This window comes from Centrocercus urophasianus, unplaced genomic scaffold (assembly GCF_019232065.1).
Source record: "Centrocercus urophasianus isolate 14NV4802_14NV808 unplaced genomic scaffold, USGS_Curo_1.0 seq_11, whole genome shotgun sequence".
NCBI lineage: Eukaryota > Metazoa > Chordata > Aves > Galliformes > Phasianidae > Centrocercus > Centrocercus urophasianus.
In genome coordinates this window covers 50802154-50826853 of record NW_024884253.1, presented here as the reverse complement: position 1 = coordinate 50826853, position 24700 = coordinate 50802154, and the positions used below count along the sequence as shown (strand labels likewise).

Sequence of the window (24700 nt, the reverse complement as noted above, 5' to 3'; positions counted from 1 at the left end):
TACGAGTCCCAGAAGGCCGCGCGCGGAGGCGGAAGAGCCGCGCGTGCGCAGTTGAGCTCCTCCGTGTCCCAAGGTGATGGTTGGGGACGGGCGGCGCTGCACGTTGTCCTGACGCGCGCGGGAGTGAGGGAGGGGGGTGGTGGAGCAGGCGGAGGGAGCGGCGCGTGCGCGCGCTCCCGGCAGTGGCCGTTGGTCAACCGCCGCCTGGCGCGTGCCCAGGGTCCCCGGCCCGCAGGAGGAGCGGTGGCTCGGCCGCGAGGTACCTTGGGGCGGGGGGACCGGCCTGGGAGCGGGAGGGCGCGGGGCTCCCGGATGGCTGTCGGCGCTGAGGGGCGGGGCGGCGGCTGGAAGCTCTCAGCCCCGCGGCCGTCGGGCAGGTGCGCGCCGTGCCCCCGGTCCCGCTGCTGTAGTCGCGGGGGAGCTGGGGAATGGCTGCGGGCGGGGAGGGGCAGAACGCCGGGGCTCCGGGCCGCCCGCTGTCCCGCACGTCCTGCAGTCGTCCTGCCTCGTTTGGAACGTGTCGGCCGCCGCTGTGGGACGGCATTACGGAGTGAGCTGCTGAGGGGCCTCGGCTGAGAGTCCTAACAGGATACCGCAGGTGGCAGTACAGAGGTTGTGCTCAGCGTGCTGGGTGCTTCTCGGTGACTCGCTGGCAGCGTGTGGCAGATAAATGCAAAAGACTGCTTTCCCCCACCGGGGAGTCTCAAAGTTGAGAAATCTGATTGTGCTCCTCTGAGCTGTGTGAGGTAAAATGATGCTTCTGTGCTCCTCTTGGGCCGTCAGCCTTTCTTCTCATGCTTCCTGTCTGGGATAGCTGTAAAAGTCTCAGAACCCTCAGGAGACAATGGCTATCAGAACAAAACAGAACCCTATTGGCAAACTTGTACGCATTTATGGTTCTCACTGGTAGTCTGCTTCTTAACAATGAGTGTTTTCCAGACACTCAGAGTATTAGAAGTCAGAAGGCTTTTTGCTAAGACTGTTAGATCAGAGGAGTCATTTCTTATTTTTAAATCAAATGTGCCTCTCTGTCTGGTATTACAGACTGCATGTCTGACCTCATTTGTGTCTGTTTCTGAAGTGCTTTCTAAAGCCGGCCCAGAGGAGGAAGCATGAATTTGGACAGCAGCACATCAAATGCCCCAAAGTCCACACCAAAACGTATGTTAAGCAAATTTCAGCTGACAGCATTCCTCAACTTAGCTAAACCCGAAGAGTTTTACTGTTGCAAGCATAAGCCTTAAAAAGATTCCTTGAAGTTATGATACTTAGGGAGTGACAGGGAGCAAGCTCTTACTCTGGAGCATACCTTGATGCGTGTGCTCCTTGTTAATTTGATTCGCAGCTGCTTCTGTATGGGAAATGTTTGTGCAGAGGGTAATGTATCCCCAGTCTCTCTCCTTCTATGGGGCTTGACAGGTGTTTATCTCCTTTCACAGTGCAAGATCCGCTTGAGTTGAAAGCGATATGACTGACCTCTGTGGCAACATTGTGGAATTGCAATCACTGCTCCCATTGGGAGAAAAAGAAATCATTGGATGCTTTGGGTGGGTGGATATCAGATGGCTTGCACATGGCAAAAACTGAGTAGGCAGATGCAGACTCTGTTAAGAGTATGTAACAAATGTAAGATGAAAAAAAGTTTGTCTAGCGTGACTTTCCATGCATCTGCTTCATAGGCTGTAGAGCCTGATAACAAATGATCTGATCTAGTTTAAAAGGCTCCATGTAATTCTGCTGTTGCAGATGATCTCTTCTCCATGCAAACTGACTTAATTCTTTGTGTATGCCTATAGACATCATTGAGACAATGATGTCTGCTTTTGGAAAACGGAGTTCTTGATGTCCCATTATTTCAGATAACAGGCCTCAGTTTGCATCTCAGCATGTTTCTGAATCTGGATGGCACTTTGATTTCCATGCTGATCTTGGAGATAAGCAGACAGGTGGTGCGATGGCAACAGAAAAATCTCTAAAGCTGGTAGTTGAATCTATGGCATTCCTTGAATTCAGTTAGTTTTGCAGATTGCAAGCAAGATCCAGTTATAACTGTTGATGTTGATATGCTATAAGCCCAGACTGTTGAAGATGAATGTTTTTTGAGAAGTAGATCCAACATCAGCAATGTTTCCAGAGTACGAATTGAATAAAAATCACAAATAGCTGAGGTCTGTCAGATATGCCTGAAATCTTCCCAGGCAGTATGAATGCTTAAGAACTTGGTAGCATGTGGCAGTTTGCGTTGGTGAAATTTCAGAAGAGAATGCGTATATTCAGTGTTTTCCAGCACAGCAAGAAGAAAGTCAGAAACCAGTCTCCACTGAACCACTCTGTTTCCTTAGGAAAGATAAATGCAAATGTGAATGTAGTGTGAAAATGATCTGACCACTTAAAAGCTTCAAGAATCATAGAATGTTATGAGCACAATAACAAATTAAGTTGCAAAGCTTTTTTTTTTTTTTTAAATTGAAAAATAACTTTCTACTCCTGCTGCTATTCCATTACCATAAGGACAGGGAAAATAGTCTTTTGTTTTCTCATGATCCAAGACTTAAAAATAAAGAAAAAAAGCTGCTGTAACCTAAGCAGTATTCTCTTTCTTCTTGCCATAACCTTCACTTTCACTCAAGTCAAAGTATCTACTAGAAGTAATTGGGAGTCTTTTCAGAATTTCTGAATCTTGGACTATGATTGTTGATCTGAAGTGCGTGAACTACACAGTTGTCTACCAGAGTATCAAGGTAAAATCCTTATGATCTGCTGAGATGATACCTTCTGAGATTCTGTTGATCTTGAAGGTACCAGCACAGGTGTGTTGAGTCCAACATACTTTGTTCTTACTAAGTCAAGAATATATGGCTTCAAATTGTCAGGAAAATTGGAGTTTAACTGCATCTCAGTATACCAGCTTGGTGTGTCTTATTATGTCAGTCCTCCAGCCTTTTTTTTCCCCTCTGTTGTTCTGTGCAGGGCAGAATTAATTTCCCCATTGAGGCATTGTGTTTATGTGGTAGGACAACAACCTTGCTTGATGTCTAGACTTTTCTGAAGCACACATAGCAGTGATCTCAGTTCTCAAGGACCTGCATTTCCTTTGAGCCACTTAAATCCTTTCTATGCTAGTGGCCTTTAGTTCTTCTTAACATCGTATTGTCATCAAACTGACTATATGATGATTGAACAACAAAAAAGGCTTTATTTTTGTTAGATTTCCAGACGTAACATTGCTCTTTCTAAACATATGTATAATCAAAAAATATTAGGATGTTATAATCATAAAATAAACAAGAGAGTTAGGCAGAGCAGATTATGATAACAAAAGAGAATAAATGGAAAGCTTACCCCTATCCTGGGCTCGCTCAGAAAACACCAGCAAAGGCAATCTCCTGAAGAGATCCTTCCCCACTGGTAGCCAGCTCTTAAATAGATCTAGGAGAGGTGGAGCCAGGCAGCACAGCTGAATTGCCTTCACCTGTGCTCCTCTGGCTGACTCACTGCTCATCTCAGGTGATCAATCAGAGGTTCAGGCCGTTACTCAGCAGTTCCCATACAACATAGATATCTGAATAGTAAAACTAGGGTTCGTTCCATTTGTACCCATCAGAAAAAGAAAGTATGAGTTAGCTGGGCTGTAAACTGTAGTTGTAGGGATCTGTTATTTGGTCGTGTCCAAAAACTGACCTTGGCCGTGTGCAACAGTCATTATATAAACAAAACACAAAGTTGGCTGTTTGTGGCTGTGTATGGTGTTGTAGCAGGAGATCCTCTGCAGTTCTCCAGATATTGAGCAGCGTTTCCTTGCAAAAAACGGAATGAGGGAAGAGATTGAGGGTTATACCGTGAAATACTAATGAGTACATTCCACAGGATGGAGCACCTCTCCTATGAGGATGGCTGAGTGAGCTGGGGCTGTTCAGCGTGGAGAAGAGAAGGCTGTGAGGTGACCTGATAGCTGCCTTTCAGTGTATAAAGGGAGCTACAGGATAGAAGGGGACAGAATCTTTAGCAGGGTCTGTGGTGATAGAACAAGGGGAAATGGTTTCAAGCTCAAAGAGAGCAGATTTAGGTTGGATATAACGAAAAAGCTTTTTACAGTGAGTGTAGTGAGGCACTGGAACAGGTTGCCCACAGATGTAGTTGATACCCCGTCCCTGGAGACTTTCAAGATGAGGCTGGATCAGGCCCTGGACATCCTGATGTAGCCGTGCTGTCCCTGTTCATTGCAGGGCAGTTGGACTAGATGGCCTTCAGACGTCCTTTGAACTCTAAGGATTCTGTGATTCTAAATTATAAAACAGCAAATTTTCAGATACATTGATTTTATTGATTCTAAATATAGATGCATGAGTGGCTTTATAGCAGTTCTGTTTCTTCCAAAACTGGTTGGTGGAACTGAGTAGCATGTGAAGGTGCTTATCTTTAACTGTGGTGACAGTGCTTAGCCCCAGCATGTACCAGTCAGCCTGCTTTGTGGTGCTCCAGGTTTCTAACGAAAAAGACATGAAAAGTACTGGTCAACAGAGGAAGGCATTAAGTTGGGTAGTAACTTCAGTTTTTAGCATGATTTCCTAAGAAAGTGAAGTGTATGCGCTGGAATTAGGTAAGAAAGAACAGACCAGTAATACTAGCTATCTTTGACAGAGTGGTTGCAATCAGAGAAATAGTAGTCTTTTAGATGTTTGTTGAAAGTGGAAGGAAGGTCATACTTGATGCTTTTGAAAAATAGCTGCAACTTAAACTCAATCTTAGGAAACAAAAGAATATGCGTAAGGGAGTTGTATTGAATGCCCTAACTGTGCAAGGATCCTCAGTTGAATTTCATTGTTGTTTGGATGCCAGCAAACGCAGCCTTATGACACCACTCCATAGGAAGTCAGTTTTTCTCTGATCTGTGGCTCGCAAATTCTTGCTCTCAATAAGAGGGAAAGAAATAAGACTGCGTATCCTTGTTTGTTGTCTCCAAATGTTGCAGCATCCCCTAGAAGGACAAGAACAAGTTATGTTCTATAGCTATGAGGAGTGATTAAAAATATGTGGCTTAGGTACGGCAATTTCTGACTGGTGGAAGATCTTTCAACTGTGTTTTCTTTGCTAAGCAACAGTAGGCTGTATATTGCATCAAAAAGAATTTGTGAATCCACTGAGCTCCACACTGTTTTTCTAATAACTGCTCAGCACTTAGGGAGGTGTCTGATGGGTCATGTTCTACTGGTAGGCTCTGTACACTGTCAGAATCCTGCCATGACTTTGAGATGTCTTAAGCAGCTCTTGATTGTGGTAATGAGATGGTTTGGGTAGGTGGCATTGAGAAGGGTGAGGGAGAAGTTGGAATGCTGCAAAGAGTATGGCTGACTGAAAGACTCCTCCTGGTACCCAGGGGACCATCTGAATCCTGTTGTGGTGCCCTCATGTAAATTGGATGGAACCCCGTTCTGGAGGTTATCTTCTGAATATGCCCAATTTGCTGCTTCAGGCTGCACTCAAGATTGTCATTATGCTCCTATAACTGAAGTCTCATCACAGTTCCTTCTGGAATGAAGTCTCTGCTCTGTGAGTGATGCTCTTTCAGATACTTGCAGATATTGTCACTGTCGGTTGCACGGTTGGCAACGTTATCAGTCATGTCCTCTAAAAAAAACATGCTGCCTGGATTGAGTAGTGGCCAAAGAAAGTTTATCAATTCAGCTACCCAAACCTTAACAAAAGTAATACTTTCTGTCATACTAACAGGTTGCATTTGTATGTGGAGACATGGGGAACAGCATTTACTAAAAATTATGATGATGAATGTGGTTTTGAGCATGTGTGTGTTCTGTAAATGTTATGATCAGCCTCTTCACACATAATTCTTCAAGATTTTCTGATTGATACTACGCATAGTTCTCCATATGGGCAACTTTGAATTCACAACAGAGAATTCAAAGCTTAACTCTGAATATTTAGAAAAGATTTGCAGTGGAAGTGAATGTCTGCCAACAGTAATTCTGCTGAGAGATGATCATTCTCTGTGTTGTTTTGTGTTTTTTTGGTTTTTTGGTTTTTTTTGCTGGGAGAAAATGACAGCACTTCAGTGTTTAAAAATGTGAAAAAGTGCAGTTTGAAAGTATGAGAGTCTTGAGCTTGATGCTTCCACTGTAGATTCTGTTCCTGTTGAAGTTGTTTGGATGGGAGACAGAGGATTGGGTTTGGTTTAATGCAGATTTCATTAGGTAACAATTTCATTATGGCTGGTACTGTTGGCTGCTGTTGGGATAGGGAGAGATGGGATGAGGGATGATGAGATGAGACCTGCAAGGACCTGAGGTGGTAAAATGGCATTTATTGCAGCCAGAAAGGAAGCCGTTTTGGTAGTCTCAGTGCAAGATGAGGGAAAAGGTTGTACAGAGTTGATGCTAAGATCTAAGTTTAAGCATATTCTTAATAAATGCCTTTTACAGTTAGTTAAAGGAAAGTGTGAGTACCTACACGTTTTTGATATTGCCTCTTCAAAAAGGCTAAGCTTGATTTGATTTAGAAGTAGTTGTTCTAGTGGAGGTGACAGTATCTGCAGTGTGTTTCCAGTTGCTTTATTACACCTTTCAAAATAAGACCAAATATGTGTTTCCATCTCCAAGAGCTGTTTAATTTAAAAATTATCTAAATTTTATGTCAATCAAGTCTTGAGTAATTGGGAAGATTATGAATGTGAAAATGAGCTTGACTACTGGAATCCAAATTAGAAATAGCAGGAGGTCTTGAACAAGCTGCCATTCAGTTTTGTCTTTTTTTCTTAGAGATTTCAAAGACATGCAAGAAACTGTTCTAGATGAAGTTTACTCATATGCACTGTCTTTTACAAAGCTTTTGCTTGACTTGAAGACTTTCTCTTGCTGGGCAGACCTACCCACACCCACCCCACGTGCTCTCATGTTGGTTCAACTCTCCTGAAAGAAAAATACCAGTGTTTTGAGAGAGATGAACTAATGAAACATCGAAAGATTCAAGGATGAAAGAGGCTGTTTGGGGTTGCTTGGGAAAGTTTCTGTGTTATCCTGAAATAAAAAGGACGGTAGAAACCTTTTGTATTGGTGCAAACTTCTGTACTTCTGTAAAAAATCAGTAGAGGGCAGAGTGAAACTTTAGTATGAAGGAGCCCCGCGTAGATGTTCAGCACTGCAAAGCTGGATGGAGTTCATGGTTAAAACGTAGAATAATGCTAGATATTAAACAGGCTGGAGCAGAAAGCACTACAGACAGCTGAATAGTCTTTTAGAAAATAGATAAAACATTCACACTTTGGATATGCTCAATTGTGTGCAAATTTGAGGTCTAATGCTTCTCCATATACAGGAGAATGGGGATACTGCTGTCACATTGACTGGATGCAGACCAGCTGTTAAGACTTCTGTTTGGCATTCCAGATCTACAATTCATCATGCTCACTGCATTGTGTTCTCCTGCTTTACTTAATGACTGAACCCAATGTTCAGAGTTCATAAAGCTCTGCAAGAGCTTCTGTGCTACCCAAAGCAACTTTTGCTTGTGCTTGCCAGTTCTCAGAAGACTGTAGTAGCAGAGACTGCCATGTTTATAGGGACACTCTGTCTGTTTATTCTACTTTCTTGACCTCACTAGGTTACCAAAAACAGTACTAAGTCTGAGCATGAGCTATAGTAGTTTGATGAAGTAAGAGTTTAAAAGTTTGCACTCACATTAGTGTTGACCTGTAGGAATGCAATACATTTAAAAATTAGAGCACAGCATTTGCTAAGGGAAAATAGGGAGGTTAGGCGTGATGGAGATGGAAATGTGAACTGGAAAGGATTTCTGAAAACTCTGTTTGTGTCCTTTGCAAATTCTTCTGTGTACACAAAACACAGTCCTCCGAGTTTGCTTGATCTTTCTTTTTTTTTTTTTTTTTTTCTTTTTTTTGCTCTAAAATTGATAGGAGTATAAATTGATTTTGTAGAACAGTATCTTGGGAATGGAAAAAGCTCATAGATTTTCATTGGGAACTCTCCTGTGGTATAATTAATGTTCTGTTTTTAACCACTGTCAGAACAAGTGCTTTAAATCCATCCGTATTTACATATTGTGTCCAGAGTGTTTCTTGTAGAATGAGAAAATAAACCAGTGCAGTCTGTGTGTACTGTACCATCAATTCCCTTGGATTTCTCTGACCTCCTTAGAAAAGATCTTAGACTGGAGGTTTTGCTGTCTTTATGCTACTGCCATTCTCACATTTTTGCTGGCAGCTCAAAACTTGCTCATTATGAAAGGATAACTGTTCTTAGTGAAATGATCCTATTTGGAAGCTTCATCTGACATCATCTCTGGCATCATTTCTCTTCCCAGAAGCAGATATCTGCAGTGCTCTTGCTGTATCTGTATCTGTCTGGCTTGTTGCTTAACTGTTCTCCTGACATCCCTGTTTGTTGGGGTTTTGTTTGGTTTGCTTAACATGTTAGTAAGTATCCAAAGCCATCTCTGCGACATCTTGAATTTCTGCTGTTCTCAGAAACAAAAGCAAGTCTAATCTTTACATCCTAACAATCACTGGAAGGCAAAGATTTTGCTGTGCAAGTAGAGATTGGTTTCTCCTGAAGTACATCAGTTTTGTGCTGAAGCTGATCTAAATTACAAAAGTAAAAAAATTGCCTAAGCAAAACCTCTGGCACTGTAATGAGGAGCTGAGCTATGCTCAAGAGGCCATGGGAGCCACTCCCTTTATGTCAGAGGGCTTGTTGATCACTTGTCATGAGGCAGACTTCAGAAATAAAATGGATGTCCAAAAATCTCAAGCAGGAGTGTGTCCTGAACAGCCAAGATCTCTTCAGCTCCATTTACTGCCAGCTGGAGATACCACTAAATAACCAGCAGAACACAACCACACAGAAGAGACCTTATCTCAGAAGTGTTAATTTCATAGTTTGTCATACTAGCATCAATTCAGTTACTCTCCACCAGAGATTCTTACAGCAGAGAACAGCTGCATTTGTCATTAGATGTCACCATGTTAGTTTGTTCTTCTTACTCTTTTTTCTTGTTTCATATTTATGATAAAGCTAATGGAAAAGCTAAGATGCTTCAAAATTTCTTCCCTTTGCCCAGTTTTTATACAATGTTCCACCAGCTTTTCCACCTCGGTGTTTGAAGATTTTAGCTTCTTTCTTTTTCTGTGCTCTTGCAGCATCATGCAATAGCATGGAAAACAAATAATGGAATTAAATGCAATTAAGAAAGAACTTTTCAGAAGTCATCCAGTGCCATTGTAGATAACATCTGTGTTACTGTCCTTTCTTAAAATCTAAGGGGTTTTGAAAACCGTAAGTTACAGGGGCAGTTGTACAACTCATGTAACTAATTATTTTCTTGAGGAAAGTATTGTACTTAGAGAATAAAATAATGCCTCAAATCCATAGGCTGACACTTTTTTTCTTTTCCTGCTGCATGTTGAGTGTCCAGGAGCCTGGAAACTTCCTCGCACTAATCACGTCTTAAAGGATAGATTGCCCTGGATGCCTATTGTGTTTTGGAAGGATGAAACAACTACAGTTCCATATCCAGACACCTGTATTGTATGCTTTGGGTTGTCTGTCTCGTTTAAGAGTTGTTTGTGGTGCTGAACAAAGTAATTAAAATACTGCAGTTGAGCAGCTGTATCCACCACCCTTTTAACAGTACTTGTTAATTAAAGTCAATTTATAAGGTGTATGCTATATCATTTTATTAATTTGCCTCTCCTACATGCTGCTCTATCCATTGCAGATATAGCACTTTTCCTCTTCTAGGCTCATAGTCCTACTCGACATTAGTGTCATCCTCAACTTACACTTCAAAGGTCTCTTCTGTGTTCAGATATGTAAAATAAAACAAGTCCCTGTAAGACAGTAGCATCTCTTGGAAATTTCCAACTGTTCTATTCTCTCAAATGTAAACCCTATTGCATCAAAACCTTTATTTAGACATGAAGTATCTAACAAAAAGCTTTTTAAAGCAGACAAAAAGAAAGTAAGATGGTTCTCAGAATTGTAGCTGGAGTATACTGTCATACGTGCCTACAAGGTTCAGGACCTCTTTAGGATCTACTCCAGAGAACTTCCCTTTGGTCAGGCAAGTCTTACATCCTCGAGAACAACCCTGTAGTTGGTGAGCTCCAGGTCCATCTGAGGATAAAGAAAGAACAAAAATGGCACAACAAGTCTTGGCAGCGATCCTTTTTCTTCCCCTGCTTTCAGCCAGTAGTGAAGTTATGGCTGTTGTTGAGTTTTAAGCACGCTTAATTCCCTCAGCAAAGTTCCTGCAACTTATTTACCCATCACAGTGAGCCACTGACTGACGAGTGTTGAACACACTGAGGTGACCCCACTGCTTCCTCCTGTTGAGGGGAATTTTAAGAATTTTAAGTTTGTTTTTTGTTTTTTTTTTTTTTTAAGTCCTTGAACTTGGAATGAAACACTAATTCAGAGCCCAGGAACTTATGCAGGAAAAAAAAAAGCCCTACCATTGTTTTGTCAGTGTCCAAAATGGAATCCACACTGGTGCATCTTCAGTAAGCAAGGTTTCAGACTGACCAGAGATGTTAATAGCATCTGTTGGCTGTTCTTTGTATCTTCTCTAAATGTGTCTTTTTTTCTACTTTGGCAGAGTTGTCAATATGTTCAAGACACGTATTTGAAAGGAGGGAACTATTGGAAGAGCAGCAATTTTTGAAGATAAAATGTTTTCCTTTTTGTTGCATATTTGAAAAGCAATAAAGGCTATGTATGAGTTCATTTATTTTAAACCACGGTTTATATTATGAATTATTTACCATTTTCAATAACCTAGATGATTTAACTATGAAAAAACCTGATTAAAATGTATATAAAGGCTGTAGTAGGTGAAGGAGATGCAAAGATGACTGTGGAGCTTAAATAAACTTGAACGATTTCTAGTTTGCATCAAGATTTACTAAGGTAGTTACGCACCTAAAAACATCAGGAAGATTTGCATGTTGTAACATAACTGACTTAGCTGGCATTAGTTATATAAAATCAATTGGAGCCATTTTTCTTTTGTGGGAAGGAAAGTTGGTTATTCAGTAGTTTGCTGTTACAAGTTATTATGCATACCAAACAAAATTCCTGTTTTGTTTTATGCAGACCCTCACACTGGTTCTTATAAACTTTCAAGAGTAACTAATAAATCATAAGGCTAGAAGAGGATGATCTGCAGTTTTAAAATGTTCTTTGTGTCGTAACATTTGAGATTACAGGGATTATTTTGTTCCTAACTATGATTTTTTTCTCTTAGTTCAATACCATAATTAATTTTAATTATGTTGTGTGTGGTATCTCTTTAAGAACATCCCATTATCACTAAAGCACTCCGGTCAGGTCTTACTACATCTGTGCAGGTTGGAAGTATCACCTGAGATACCAGTTACTCCTAAAAATGAAGTAACTTTTCAGCACCTGTACCATATTGTGCAGATGAAGCAGTAGGTGTCACTAAACATCTTAAAAATGGTTTCAGGCAGCAGAATGAGCATTGAGGGGCTCAAAGGGGATATTTTATTTCAGAAGTGAAGAGGTGAAATCTAACAGGATTTGCTTAATTCTAGAAAATAACCGTTTCTGTGAAAGAAGATGGGAAAACCTTCTGAAGCAGAGGAATAGGAAAAGAGAAAACTTCAGAATTAAGTAACACTGAGCAATTGCAAATCAGTTAATTGGAATGGAATTTGTTTACAATTTCCCTATTGTTTCTTCTCTGCAGAAACCTCAGCCCCACTTCATCAAGATGCAAAGGAGTGTATTACATACTGCTTCTCAGCTGGCCCATGGGATATGTTTGTTGTTTCCTCGCACTGGTGCCTTTCATGGCTTAAAAGGACCATCGGTGGCATCTCATGTTGGATGCAAAGTGAATTTGGCACTGGACCCTCCTAAACGATGTCTTCATGCAGGTGCAGCACTCTTTGCCTCAAAGAGCAGCGCTGTTTCATCACAGCCAGCAGACACTCCTAGGAAAGCACCAGAAGAGAGAGAAGCTTTGACTTCAGCCACTGAAGTACCCAAGCAGAGCCCTGTAGAGTCAGATGCTTCAGATCCTGATCCGTTACAAGACAAATCAATTAGCCTTGTTCAAAGATTCAAGAAAACTTTTAAACAGTATGGAAAAGTCATGATTCCCGTTCATCTTGTGACTTCCACTGTGTGGTTTGGAACCTTTTACTATGCAGCCATGAAGTAAGTTGATATTATGTTGCAGTGTGCTGTGCTGCTATTTAATTGACCTGGACTTTCACAGGTGAAAGGATGTAAGTTATTAGTCTGTGCTAAAAAATGCCTCTGTACATGATAGAGAAATGAGGCCACATTTTTACCTGAAGCATAAGATTAATACTGAAAGTATGTAGGGCTCATGAGCTTGTTGTTTACTTAATGTTTTCATGCAGTGACTGCTGTATACTGGGTGTGCATTTGTTGCATTAGGAAATGTAGTATTTGCAAGAATGTAGCTCTCCCCGAAATATGCATGGATATAAACAGCATTGAAATGATTAGTAAACTTCCACCAGATATAAATTTGGAGATTTGGAATCCCGATTGAGTTGTTAGATAAAATCTTTATAGACCTGTTCTTTGCCTTTGGATTTGAAGGATATTTCACCCCTTCCATCTCCCTTCATCCCCAGTCTTCTCCTATGACTGGATTTTTAAATCTTTTACCTCACTCTGAGCTCCTCACAAAATATACATCTTTCCTTTTTTATTTCTGCTTCCTGTCTTTCCCTTCCCCTACTGAAAAAAGTTACTCTAAGTCTGTAGCACAGACTTTTAATTAGAAAATTAAGTTGTGTGGCCAAAAAAAAAGTCCTTACATATTTCTAATTTAAACTTCTTTAGTGTGGGACAGGTGATGTTTTGGAAAATGGCATTTATTACAAAGAACTACATCAGCTAGGAACTATTAGTTCAGATGAAAGAGCACTGTCTGTGTGGAAATGGTTTGCTAAATATAAGTAAATGTTTATCTCTGGATTGCTAGTGTTGCATATTTAATAATAGAACATATGAAACAATGACATTTTCTGGTGGCAAGGATGGGGCTTTGACAACAGAATGCCCTACCACACAAGTGTTTGTTTTAGTGACTCTAACCAGCTGGCATCATTGCCCTTTCTAGGAGCTATAGATCCAAATGTCATTCTAAGTTTAGCTCACGTTGGAAGAATAAAGGTCTGGAGCTATTAAAAATATTTTGCTTTGGATGAATCCAAGTTGATACTCACATCCAGGCTTTTCAAGTTTGTTTTCTTGAAGTGCTTAGGTTAGCTGCTAAAATACATATTTAACAGATGAAAGCAGTTGAAATATTTAAGTAGGAACTAATCATAACAAAACTGATTTGTTGTGCTACAGGAGTAGCACTCTCTTGAAGTAGAATAACTTTCAGAATGACTGCTCATGGTGCATGACTAAATGGCCGTGGTTTATTTAACAGCATTGATTAACACTGTCTTTTAGGTCTTAGTAGATCTCAGTTTTCTTCTCTGGAATTAAGCCTTTGTCGATTCTGGTAACTGTTAGAAAATTCCTGCCTGATACTGTTCCTGATCCTGCTGCTAAAGTGATCACATGCATAGAGAAACACTTAAAATGCTGGAAATAGTAGATAGAAATTGATGATGATGCTAATAATACATTTCTAAATTTGGGGAAGTGAGGTATCAGATCTATAACTGCATGTAGCTTTCTTTCACAGTGTAAAGGAGGACTGCCTTTTTTTTCCCCCGTTCCGGTGCTGATACAATTTCTCTGATTTTCAGATAGAAAGACATTATAGTAAGAGCTCATTCCACCCATGCCGCCACCTCGTATTAACCAGTATTAACCAGATAGAACAGATGAGCACAAAAGCCCTGCAGTCTTGTGCATATAACATTTGCATCCTTTTGCACGTTCCATTTGTTTCATTTAAAAGTGAAGGGAGGACACTGAAATCTGGGCCCTCGACTTGTGAGCAGATTAGTCTGAGGTTTCAAAAGGGGAAAAAAAAATATTTTGGACTGAACAGAACTTGCACAACTGGAACCTGAGCAGCTGCCTCAGAACCTACTCTATCTGTGCACCTCCAAATGTAGTAAGCTGGAATGCAGGTTAGGTTTGCAGCTGCTCAGCTCAGCAGGGGTAATGTAAATGGGCTGCCTCCTGGTGGAATGCTTGGGGGGGGGGGGAAGCAACACATCAATTTACCAACACATACAAAACATAAGTGCACTGTTTGTATGATTGAGTTTAAGAATGGAAATGATGCTCTAGACCACTGTTCGGGTTTCGTATGCCATCCTATTCATTTTCAATTATTTTTTCTCTTTGGTAGAGGAGTGAATGTTGTTCCATTCCTAGAGTTGATTGGCTTACCAGACAGGATAGTAGACATCCTGAAAAATTCCCAGAGTGGAAATGCACTAACTGCATACGCATTGTATAAAGTAAGTATTTTAATGGTTTGCAAACAAGCTTTATATCTTGCCTAGTTAAATAAGTAGTGTTTATTTGTTTAAATCAGGAAAAAAATATTGCTGTTTCTTTGATAGTTAGACACATTTCAGCATTCATTTCTGTAATACAAATAGTCACATGCAAGTTAGTACGAGCTCTGTGTTCCTTTAAAGAGTCTGTACTTCTAAAATAACTTTCTTGCTGCAGGATGATTGTCTTTTCTCAGAGATCTAATTACAATTAAGCTAGTCCTCTGTATCCCTGAAATAATTAACAGGGATAAAGAAGTAAATTTCAAATGCTTTATGATTTCCAGACAAGCGTAGGTGGATTTATTTACTTATTTATTTATTTAATAGTCTGGAGGTGAATTGATTTGTCTTCCTCCATTGTTGTCAAGTACTTTCACTGTCCACTCGAATCAATTACTTAGATTTAGGTTTGGTTCTCGTTTAATTGTTGTATGTGCAAAGTCTGTTTTAGGGAGCCAGAAATATGTCAGACAATGCAAAAACAAAGTAACGTATTCACTTTGAATGCCACTCATCAGTTTCCTTTCCAGATGTGATATGCTGCTTATCTGTTCTTTTAAGGCCCCTCCCACCCCCAACTAAATATGAAAGCATTACTCTTGCCAATTACTCCTGTGCCTGAAAGAGATCAATAAAGAAATGCGGTTAAAGACAAAGGTTTTATTGTAGATGTGAGATTTGGCAGACGTGAAAGCGCTAGAATAAATTGCAAAGAGAAGATGATACATCGATCTTTGAAGTCCTGAAAGAACAAGTTTGTTTAAACTTTCTAGGATAACAAACCTGGTCATTGTATGCTGGGCTAGCTGACTTCTTAAGGTCTCTCTTAGCTTTGGCTTTCCATAAGCGGGTCCTAATTTTAGACTTAAGTTAGATACCTGTACTCTTGTGGATTTTAGAATTCAAAGCATACCCTGTTAGTATTTCTTCTTTGTTTACATATAGCTCAGTGCTCACGTGCTGCCTGTTCTGTACTGCATTCTGAGGCAGTTAGTGCTCTTTCTACAAACTGCTTAGGGAGGTTTTTTAAAATGCAACTCTGATGCCTGTGCTGGTTTGTCAAAAGGATACTTAAGTAGGAGGTATGTGTTTCTGCAGCATGTACTGTAAATTGTTTTAATTCTTAACAAACAGAAGATATTTTCAGTATCTGACACTGGTCAACGTACATTGTTAATATTAAAAATGCATTCTGCTTGATAGTACTGTCCTGTTTTATTTCTTTAAGATTGCAACTCCTGCCAGATATACTGTGACTCTGGGAGGAACATCCTTCACTGTTAAATATCTGCGTAAGAAAGGCTACATGTCCACACCACCACCAGTAAAGGAATATTTACAAGATAGGATGGAGGAAACAAAGGATAAAATCACAGAGAAAATGGAGGAAACAAAGGATAAAATCACGGGGAAAATGGAGGAAACAAAGGATAAAATCACGGAAAAGATTCAAGAAACCAAAGATAAAGTTTCGTTTAAAAAAATAAAGGACTAAGAGATGCTTAATTTTTGGAGATCTCTAACTTAGCACTTTAACCTTTTTTGAGGCAGGAGATACAAAGTGCACTTCTGACCTTTCTTGAGTTTTTTTTGTTGTTTTGGTTTTTTTGTCTGCAGACTACAGCTTCACTGTGGATATAGAATTATGTATATTCTTGAAGGCTGAAGTTTCCTGGGAGAGATAAATTGTGACAAAATTTCAATTAACAGAAGCAAGAATAAGTTTCACATGAGAAGTTCACATCCAGTGGTAATAGTGTCAACAATTACATCTCAACCCTCCCCCCCCTTTTTTTCTTTTTTCAAAATGAAGATGATTTCATATTAAAGCCACTACTTTACTCCTCCATCTTAGTGCACAGCCATTATCCCATCGGACTGAACCTTCCGATAAGTGAGAATGGAGATGTCTCTACTGGGGAAGAACACTTATTTTGTATTTCTAAGTGTAATCTCAGACCTCCTTAATCGTGATCATCTCTCGACTTGGAGACAGACCATTGTCACTGATACTGCACATGAAGAAAAGAACGGATTAGTTACTCACTGTAAATGAATTCATAACAGCTACATGGACTTCAGCTGATCTGTGACAGTTCACAGTTTGGGACGGCTACAAACCTTTCTTGGAAAGTGCATCTTTTCAGAAATCTCAACTGCAAACTATAGGAAGATGAGTTAATCACAACAGCCATACTGTCAACTATACTGTCTTTTTCTAAAGTTGATTTTCAGTAGAAAGTTATTACAATGAATCAATTATTGTATATTAAAAACTTTTTAGTTTTTTTTTTATTATGTTGAAGTTTACAAAACTGTTCTATTATTTCATGGTAGTCCTATAGCAACAAAAAAAAGAATTCAGAAGAGAGGTTTACTCAAAAAATAGGTATACTAATGGAACTTTTTAAATACATGCAAAGTCAGAGTTAAATCCCAAAGTTTCTTTTCCTATCCAAGAATCTCTTGGATGTCTGTAGTACAGTTTAGCTTTCCTGAGACAGTGATTGCAGTCTAGCAGAAAACTCTATGTTTTCTTACATCAAGCAAATACTTGTTTGTACCCGAAATGCTGAAAGGACTAAAGGTGAAACTGCTCTATTTGACTAAACTGGCAAGCTTCTCTCTTAGTTCTACTCAAATTTTAGGCTGAACTGAGTGGATTTTTTTCCTGTTTCTGTAATGGCCCTCACTTCCTAGTAAATCTCTGCATGTGCATTTTGCTTAAAGATGTTGGGGTTTTTTTGTGGGCTTGGTTTTTTTTGTTTGGTTGTTGGTTTTTTTGTTGTTTTTGTTTTTGCAGGGAGATAGATAAGTAAAGCAGCAGAGTTGGACCCTAAGTATTGTAACTAAGATAAAAGAAAATAACTGATAAAGTATCATTTCTACCCCACTCTTTTACTTTGTCAGTGAAGTCACCAAGAACCTGTCCATTTTTAAGTCCGTTGAACTTCATTAACTCAATTGTGCAGGATTGATTGCATACTTCTCTGCCTCTGTCCATGTGTCAAAATAGTAACTGCAATCTAATGCTTACCTCACAGGGCTGTTGTGAGGAATAATCATTGTATATTCAGTGTCCTGAAGATGTAAAGTGCCACATTTCTGACAATTACTATTAAAAAGGAATTCTCTCTAACTGCAAGCTCTTGAGAGTGTTGAGGTGAGTACTACTTTAGAATTGGAGTTGAGATACTTTTCCTCCTCCTCTTTTAGTGTACTTTTCCTTACTGTCCTTGAACATGCTTTTCTGACCTAGACTGGGAAAATGGAAAACTGGGGGGGGGGGGAAGGCAGCGTTGTACTGTGCATGGCATGGTCTGGGGCTGGAGGCTGGGACATTCAGTGCCAGTTGTGTTTCAGCTCTTCCCTGCACCAGGCAGGAGCTGCACAGGGGCACTGTGCTGCCCACAGTTGGCACACATGTGATGGCAGTGTGCCTTAATGTGAAGCAGCCTCAGGAGGTGCATGTGGTAGCACAGAAGGAAGAGATGCAGGTGCGGTGGCTTGGGAAAGAGAAAGGTTTTGTGATTCATCCCCTGGAAGGAAGAGGAGTTGTCCTTGCCTCTTTCCAGAACCATCAAAGATCTGATGGGACCAGGGTGAAGGAATTTGCTGCCATACAGGCAGTGGAGAAACTGCTGCTTTAGCGACTTCCTCAATTTCTGCCTTCTTTCTCCCTCATATACAGCAATCCTGTAGAGCATTACACTGACTTTGCTGCTGATAAGCATGAATGTGAGGGTTCTGAGTGGCTGCTGGAGCAGGAGTTGGAAATGAAGTTGTATCAAGCAGGATCCACAGCAGCAAACAAGGAGGACCTGGATCTGAAGTTAAAGCCTGAGATGAGGCAGGAGCCAGAGTGGTGCCAGAGCCATAGTGGCAGCCCAAAAAGCAGCCAGAGTTCTAGTGGCCCATGGTGAGACTGAAGGCATTGCCCAAATAAAGGCTCGAGGCAAGTTCAAGCCAAAATCATAGCCTGACAAGTTTCCAGAACTGAAATAGCAGCCTGAGCAAGATCTAGGGGTGAACTCATATCCCAAATATACCTGAGCAGAATCAGAGGCCTGTGTAAGATTCAGGGAAGTCATAGCTCAAGATGGAGTCAGAACAGAAGTTGTGAGCCAAGCACAGGCCAGAGCCAAAGATGGGACCAAAGCCAAAGTCACTGCCCGAGAGGGAATAGCAGCTGGAGCCACAGCACCCACTATTGGGCCAGGGCAAAAGTCAAAGCTGGAAATGAAGCCACAGATATGGGGCCGAAGCTTGTAACCGAAGTTGCTACCAGGCCTAGCCAAAGCTGCACAGTGAGCTTGTTGCTAAAGTAGCAACCCAGTGTCAGGCTAGACCTGAAAGACGGAGGTCCAAGGTGGTGGCTGGAGCTTAAATCATGGCCTACAACTGGGATGGGGCTGAAGTTACAGGCAGAAGTGGAGTCAGACCTGAAGTCTTGCACCGAGTGTCACAGTCTGGTGACACAGTGACAAAGTAGAGCCCAATATCAGACCAGGCTGGATCGGAAGAAGCAGCCAAAACATGGACCAGATGTGCAGTAGCCTCCTGGGCAGAAGTTGCAGCCCAATAGCAGGCTAGAGGTGAAGCAGCTGCCTAAGATGATACTGGAGGCACCGTAAGAGCCCAGACAGGAAACAGTGACAGAGACAGGAGGACCCAATCCAGACAGGACTTCAAGCTGTGCCCCAAGCAATGTTCGAAGGCAAAGTCTCAGCTGAAGGGAGGACTGGAGCCAAAATAGTCAAACAAGACCAGAATGGGGTGGGTCCTGAAGTCACAGTCCATGAGGCTGGGGCAGAAGCCAAGGAAGACCAAGCAAGGACCAGAGTAGACATGAGTCCCTCCAGAGAGTGAAGCCAAAGTCACAATCCAGTATAGAGGTAGAGCCAAAGTCACAGTCTAAGTGGTAACCCAGTATTGGGCCAGAGCAAAAGTCATGGCTTCGGATGAGGAAGAACCAAAGTCACTGCAAAGACAGAGGCCAAAGCTGCATTAGCTTTCTGAGCAGGGACTGGGATAAACATTATGGCCTGATACCAGATTGAAGCCGAAGTAGCAGCCCAAGATAGTACCAGAGTTGAATTTACAGCCCCAGATGGAGCTGAAGCCAAAATCATAATATAAGACAGGGCTAAACCTGAAACTAAGACAGCACTGAAGTGAAAGACAATCAAATCATGGCCCACAGCTGCACCAGAGTCACAGCTGTAGTCCATGATGGGGCTGCAGCTGACATGGCAGCTGAAAGTAGAATTTGCTGCAATGTTATGACCCAAGAAGGGAATTAAGCTGAAGAAGCGGTCCAAGATCGGGCTGAAGTAAAATTTGCAGCCCCAGATGGGGTGAGAGAAAAAGTCACGGCCCAAATAAAGGCTGGAGCTTGAAGAGGAGCTGACACCCACAGACCACTTGGGATGGGATTTCCCACTGGCAGGTATCAAGCACACCCATATCCCTGTCCTGGGCTGAGCTGTGAGTCAGACCCAGGAGAACTCGCCACACAGTCCTCCTGGGTGCCCTCTGGCTCTTCATGGATCCTGCTGGCTTTTCTGGCCATAAATATGTGGTTCCATACCCTTCAATCACAGCATAAGGGCTAGATGGGGAAGCACCTATGCCACAGCCACTGAGAAACTCTCCAATGGCCTGAGAATCCTAAAACCGTAAGATATCCTGAGTTGGAAGGTTAGAGGGTACAGCTGGCCCTCGGGGCTGCCAGAGCACACTGCGGACTCGTTCACCTTGCCATCAACCACAACACCTAGGACCCAGAGGGACTGTAGCCATTGGAGAAAATATTTGAGAGATTTCCCCTCCCTTGCCTTGGAGAACAGGGTTGGAGCTGCTGGAGGGGCACTCAATGGTGGCAGAGAAAGTCCCTGGCCCCTGGCAGCACGCTGCAATCCAGCAGGGCACCTGCCACGTCATCTCCTGGGTCACTGCTGTCCATGTGACCATCCTCATCAAAACACATTTCTGTGTTCCCCATGGGTGTCAGCTTGGAGCACTGAGCTGCATTTGTCCTTATTCATCACTTACCGTCAGCAACAATAATAATTAGAGAGCTGTAATTATCCCCTGGCAGTTATCCGGCTATTTTGATGAAGATGATCTTCTAAGTAGAAAGAATACATCTTGATTTCATAAGGCCACAGGGCAACATGTAGCATTAAGTTTGGGTTTGAGTTTAAGCAATTGACTGGACAACTACAACTGGGGAACCCAGGGAAAGATACACAGGCTTGTTTGGTAGTTAAAAAAAAAAAAAAAAAAAGGAAAAAACAAAATGAAAACAAACTAAATACAACTGGGTAAAGTTTCATCAAAAAACGAAAGAGGAGAATGTTCAGGTTGGATATTAGGAAGGCTTTCTGCTCAGAAGGAGAGGTAAAGCACAGGCACAAGTTGTCCAGGAAGGTGGTAGAGTCACCACTCCTAGGGGTGTTCAAGGAATGGGTGGATGTGGCACTGAGGGACATGATTGGTGGACAATATTGGTGGCAAGTGGATTGCTGACTAGATGATATTAGAGGTCTTTTCCAACATCAGTGATTCTGTAATTACATGAAATATTTCTAACTGCTGCTTTGGCTAGCCAAGTGGCCTATCTTGTGAAACTGGGGACAATGGTGGTTGTGCCAGCATCCATCCCTAAAGGTGAAGGCCTGAGTCTTTTCCATTTCCATAAAGAGCAGAGCCATATGGGAAAACAGATGTTCCCACAATCTCCCATGTCCCAGTCAGGAGTAACTGACAAGCTGTGTGGCAATTGCTATGAGAAGAGTTGTAGCCCAGAGCGGCTCTCTACTTCTTCAGTGTTATTGTCAGATGGTGATTTTAGTCTGCTTGGTATCATTTACCTGTTGGAGTATAGTTTTAGTTGAGATGAAAGCGTCCATTTCCCCTGGCATATGGCTTGAGCTAGTGTGCATGTTTTCTTATCTGCAAGCATAGTATTGGTGGAACATGAAGCATAATCTAAAAAGGTGAGAGGACTCGCACAGAGCAGCTGATGCAATCACTCAGCCATACAGCTTTCAACATGCACCAGTGCACCTCTCACTGAGAAGCTGCAGCAGCTAATGCTGCACCACTGACCCTCTAAAACACACACAGCTGGACTGCAAAGCCAAAGGGGGCCAAAGTGGCCAGAAGAGCAGTTTTGCAGTGGCCTGCTAAGCCCTACCCGTCAGGTTTCTCCAGAGGGAAAGACACCAGCTCATTGGCTTTTTCAGACAGCTGTCAAGTTTGCAGCTGGAAACAAATCGGAAAGCACTTACTTAGACTCCTAACCCAATTGTAGGAAAATAAACAGCTCCTATACATTCAGCTGTTGCCATAAACCCTGCTGAAAGGGTATGAAAATGTGTTAATGCTTTCAATTTGGCTTATATGGCTTCTTCACTAAGTAAAGCCAACTAGTGCAAGCTTGGCTCAGCGTATGAAAGACTCAGAGACTGCTAACATAATTGCACATGTATGCCTATGCAGGGGGACATGTGATAAACTGTAACATTCTGAGAGCTTTGAGGACAAAACTAGTTTGTATTTTTTTTCCTCTGGGAGTTTCTTGCTGTCTAGGGTTAAATGTAGGTCAAGCTGTCTGAGCCATGTCTGTGGCACACAGAGTGGGATTAAATCGGAATTTTCCACTCAACTCCACTGTCAATCACTGTAATGTCTGCAAATGTTAAATTAATCTGGAGTGAGCTGGCATTGGCATTGAAGGGAGCTTCTTGGGCTCAAGGGTGACGTTTTGTCCTCCGTGGAAAAACTGCCTTCTCTCTCCAGGCAAAGGGTGGCTGCATTCCGACGGCTTTTTTTAAACCCTGAAACTACCAGCGAAACCCAGAGAGATGATAGCTGTGTACAAGGCAAAAGCACACAGATGGCAGAAGGAGCGGGGAGAGAAAGCACCTGACTGCAGGAGGGACCGCAAGCGATGGAGGTGGGGAGAAGGCTCTGCACTGTGTGCTGCCCTGTCCCTCTCCATGCATCTTTAAAGCAGCGTTAGCACCTCTGTGCAAAGCTGTTTGTAGCAGAAGCCTGTTACTGAGTACAGAGTATTTTGCAGTAAGGATCTGCTGGTTTGCACGTGTTACAAAGGACAGTGAGCATTCAGCATTGCCACTCCACGTGCAGTCTGTAAATCCTCTGGCATCCAGCATGTTGCCTTTATCCCAGTGTGAGTCCAGCACTGCTGTGCATCCCAGAGTCCTTCCAACTTAATTAATATCTAATGGTGATTTGTAGCACCCAAGGTAAGCAGAAGCAGGCAGTTAACCAGCACTAAGTATGGTAGGTGATTTCTCAAATGCTAAGGAATGTTCTGAGAGTAACTGATGTTGTGAACTGTATGGGGTACTGAGAAACGTAACTCGTCACTTTGACTACGTGGAAAAGAATGGGCTAGCTCAGCTCTAACCTCTGCTCTCAGGAGTAATCATTTCATACTCGGCCTAGAAAAAAAAAAAAAAGTAGAAAACAAGCCAAAAAAGAAAAAAATCCTCCAAGTTTTTATTCTTTCCCAGTGCTGGAATTGTGTGGAAGTGGCACAATGCACGTGGAACAAAAGCTGGGCATCACTGCAGCAGAAGCAAGTGATGAGAACTGGATTCAGCAGTGAGGTTTTTAAAATGTGCATTTTAATTAGAACTCATTTAAAGCACGACCGATCAAAACAGTGATAATGAGAGAAGCCTAATTAATTTTTGTCTAAGCAACCGAGCCTCATTATAGAGCGGTCTTGGGGAAGAAAAGGGTTTGGAGTGGTACAACCAGGGTGTTTGTAATGAGAGGCAATACTGTGGGGAGCCTGGAAGCCAGACCGAAAGGTTTCACAGGACTGCAGCAGCCACTGTATTAATCTTTAAACAGGAAAAGTAACCCTACTGAGATGAGACATCCCATTTATAGCCAAGTTCTGAGCTGCAACCATTGGCAAAGATATTAAAACACAATCAAACAGAATGGCATATTATAAAACAAATATAAATACAATTAAAACCTGATTATGTAAAAGATCAAAGCAGTCTCAAAAAAAGCAGTTTCCAGGGAGTTCAGGGTTCAGACAGCAGAGGAGGAGCAGACGCTCAGAGGTCTGGAGCACTTCTAAGTGCTGAGGCCCCAGCTACTTTCTAAGCACCAAGGAAGAATTAAAATGCTGTGGAGGGGGAGATGCCAACTCTGGGTGGTTATATGGAAAGAGAACTGTTACACTTCTAAATGGTGGTAGCAGAAAGTGCTGCAGCATTTAAATAAGGAAGCCATTTGTAGAGAACAGCAGAAAGCTCCTGCCCAAAGGCAGCCCAAGGGCTGCTCCTGAAGGAGGGCATCAGAAGTGAGCTGGTGTATAATCAATGGATATTAAGATGTTATAAGAGAGTTAGGCAAAATAGACTAGGATAATAAGGAGAATAAACGGAAGGCTTACCTGTATGCTAGGCTCACCTACAGAAAGCACCAGAAGAAGGGACCTCCAGACGAGATCCTTCCCCACTGGTAGCCAGCTCTTAACTAGGTCTAGGAGAGGTGCAGCCAGGCGCCACCCCTTCTGGCAGCACAGCTGAATTGCCTTCACCTGTGCTCCTCTGGCTGACTCATGGCTCGCCTCAGGTGATCAGAGGTTCAGGCCGTGACTCAGCAGTTCCCATGCAGCTGGGGATGCACAGCCCCCTCAGCAGCCTCTTCTCCACACTCACTGCCCCCTGCTTTGCAGCACCACCTCCCTCTAGGCATCACTCTCCAAAAGGAATCAGCAAGCACAGACCCGAGTACAAAATGTAGCCCAAGACAAGGATTACATTAACAGTCATGCTACATGAAGCATCACGTTTTACTTCAACACAAATAGAAGTTAACTGCTCAGTTCTTATGTTGTTAAGCATTCCAACAGTGAAGTGAGAGGCACCACCTGTTGACAGTTGAATTTACCTTCTATTACCAAGGATTTGTGCTTTTCCCCTGCATGAACCATATCCTGTATTTTCGCTTTTCAATCAGTTTCTTCAGTTTCATGGTTGGGCACTGCCCACCACTTTCTGGGCCAGCACTGCCCTGCCAGGGGCAGCCACTGGGTGCCTGCAAGGGGATCAAGGCGGTGTTCTTAGCCCATGTTTCAAGGACTGAATCCACCCTCCAACTCCTTAATGACCAGCTACCAGCTTGAGAGCAGAAAAGCAA

General features: G+C 42.1%; 1 protein-coding gene and 1 long non-coding RNA gene across 8 annotated transcripts; one reads left to right on the top strand and one right to left on the bottom strand.

The window, feature by feature from the left end:
* FAM210A (family with sequence similarity 210 member A) lies at positions 1-17648 on the top strand. Of its 6 annotated transcripts, none has more exons than XM_042808701.1 (4): positions 1-73; positions 11740-12212; positions 14350-14461; positions 15732-17648. In XM_042808701.1, exons 2-4 carry the CDS (start codon positions 11764-11766, stop codon positions 15996-15998), a joined length of 828 nt encoding a protein of 275 aa, XP_042664635.1. In that variant the 5' UTR covers positions 1-73; positions 11740-11763; the 3' UTR covers positions 15999-17648. The 6 variants fall into 6 exon arrangements, with proteins under 6 accessions (XP_042664635.1, XP_042664634.1, XP_042664636.1 ...); XM_042808700.1 differs by lacking the exon at positions 1-73 and adding an exon at positions 183-259; XM_042808702.1 differs by lacking the exon at positions 1-73 and adding an exon at positions 490-746.
* LOC122155023 lies at positions 4303-24059 on the bottom strand. Of its 2 annotated transcripts, none has more exons than XR_006167089.1 (4): positions 23952-24059; positions 16078-16175; positions 11787-11986; positions 4303-4978 (listed from the first exon to the last, which is right to left on the bottom strand). It is a non-coding gene; the product is annotated as an uncharacterized LOC122155023 (long non-coding RNA). The 2 variants fall into 2 exon arrangements; XR_006167088.1 differs by lacking the exon at positions 4303-4978 and adding an exon at positions 6300-10145 and having other exon boundaries at positions 23952-24058.
* Between the last annotated feature and the right edge of the window lie 641 nt (positions 24060-24700).

Bases quoted from the DNA above. Each gene is read 5' to 3' on its own strand.
- FAM210A (XM_042808697.1), top strand. From the start codon at position 11,698: ATGGAATTTGTTTACAATTTCCCTATTGTTTCTTCTCTGCAGAAACCT. The intron at 12,213-14,349 runs GTAAGTTGATAT...TCTCTTTGGTAG, and splicing joins TTTTACTATGCAGCCATGAA to AGGAGTGAATGTTGTTCCAT. The intron at 14,462-15,731 runs GTAAGTATTTTA...TATTTCTTTAAG, and splicing joins CTGCATACGCATTGTATAAA to ATTGCAACTCCTGCCAGATA.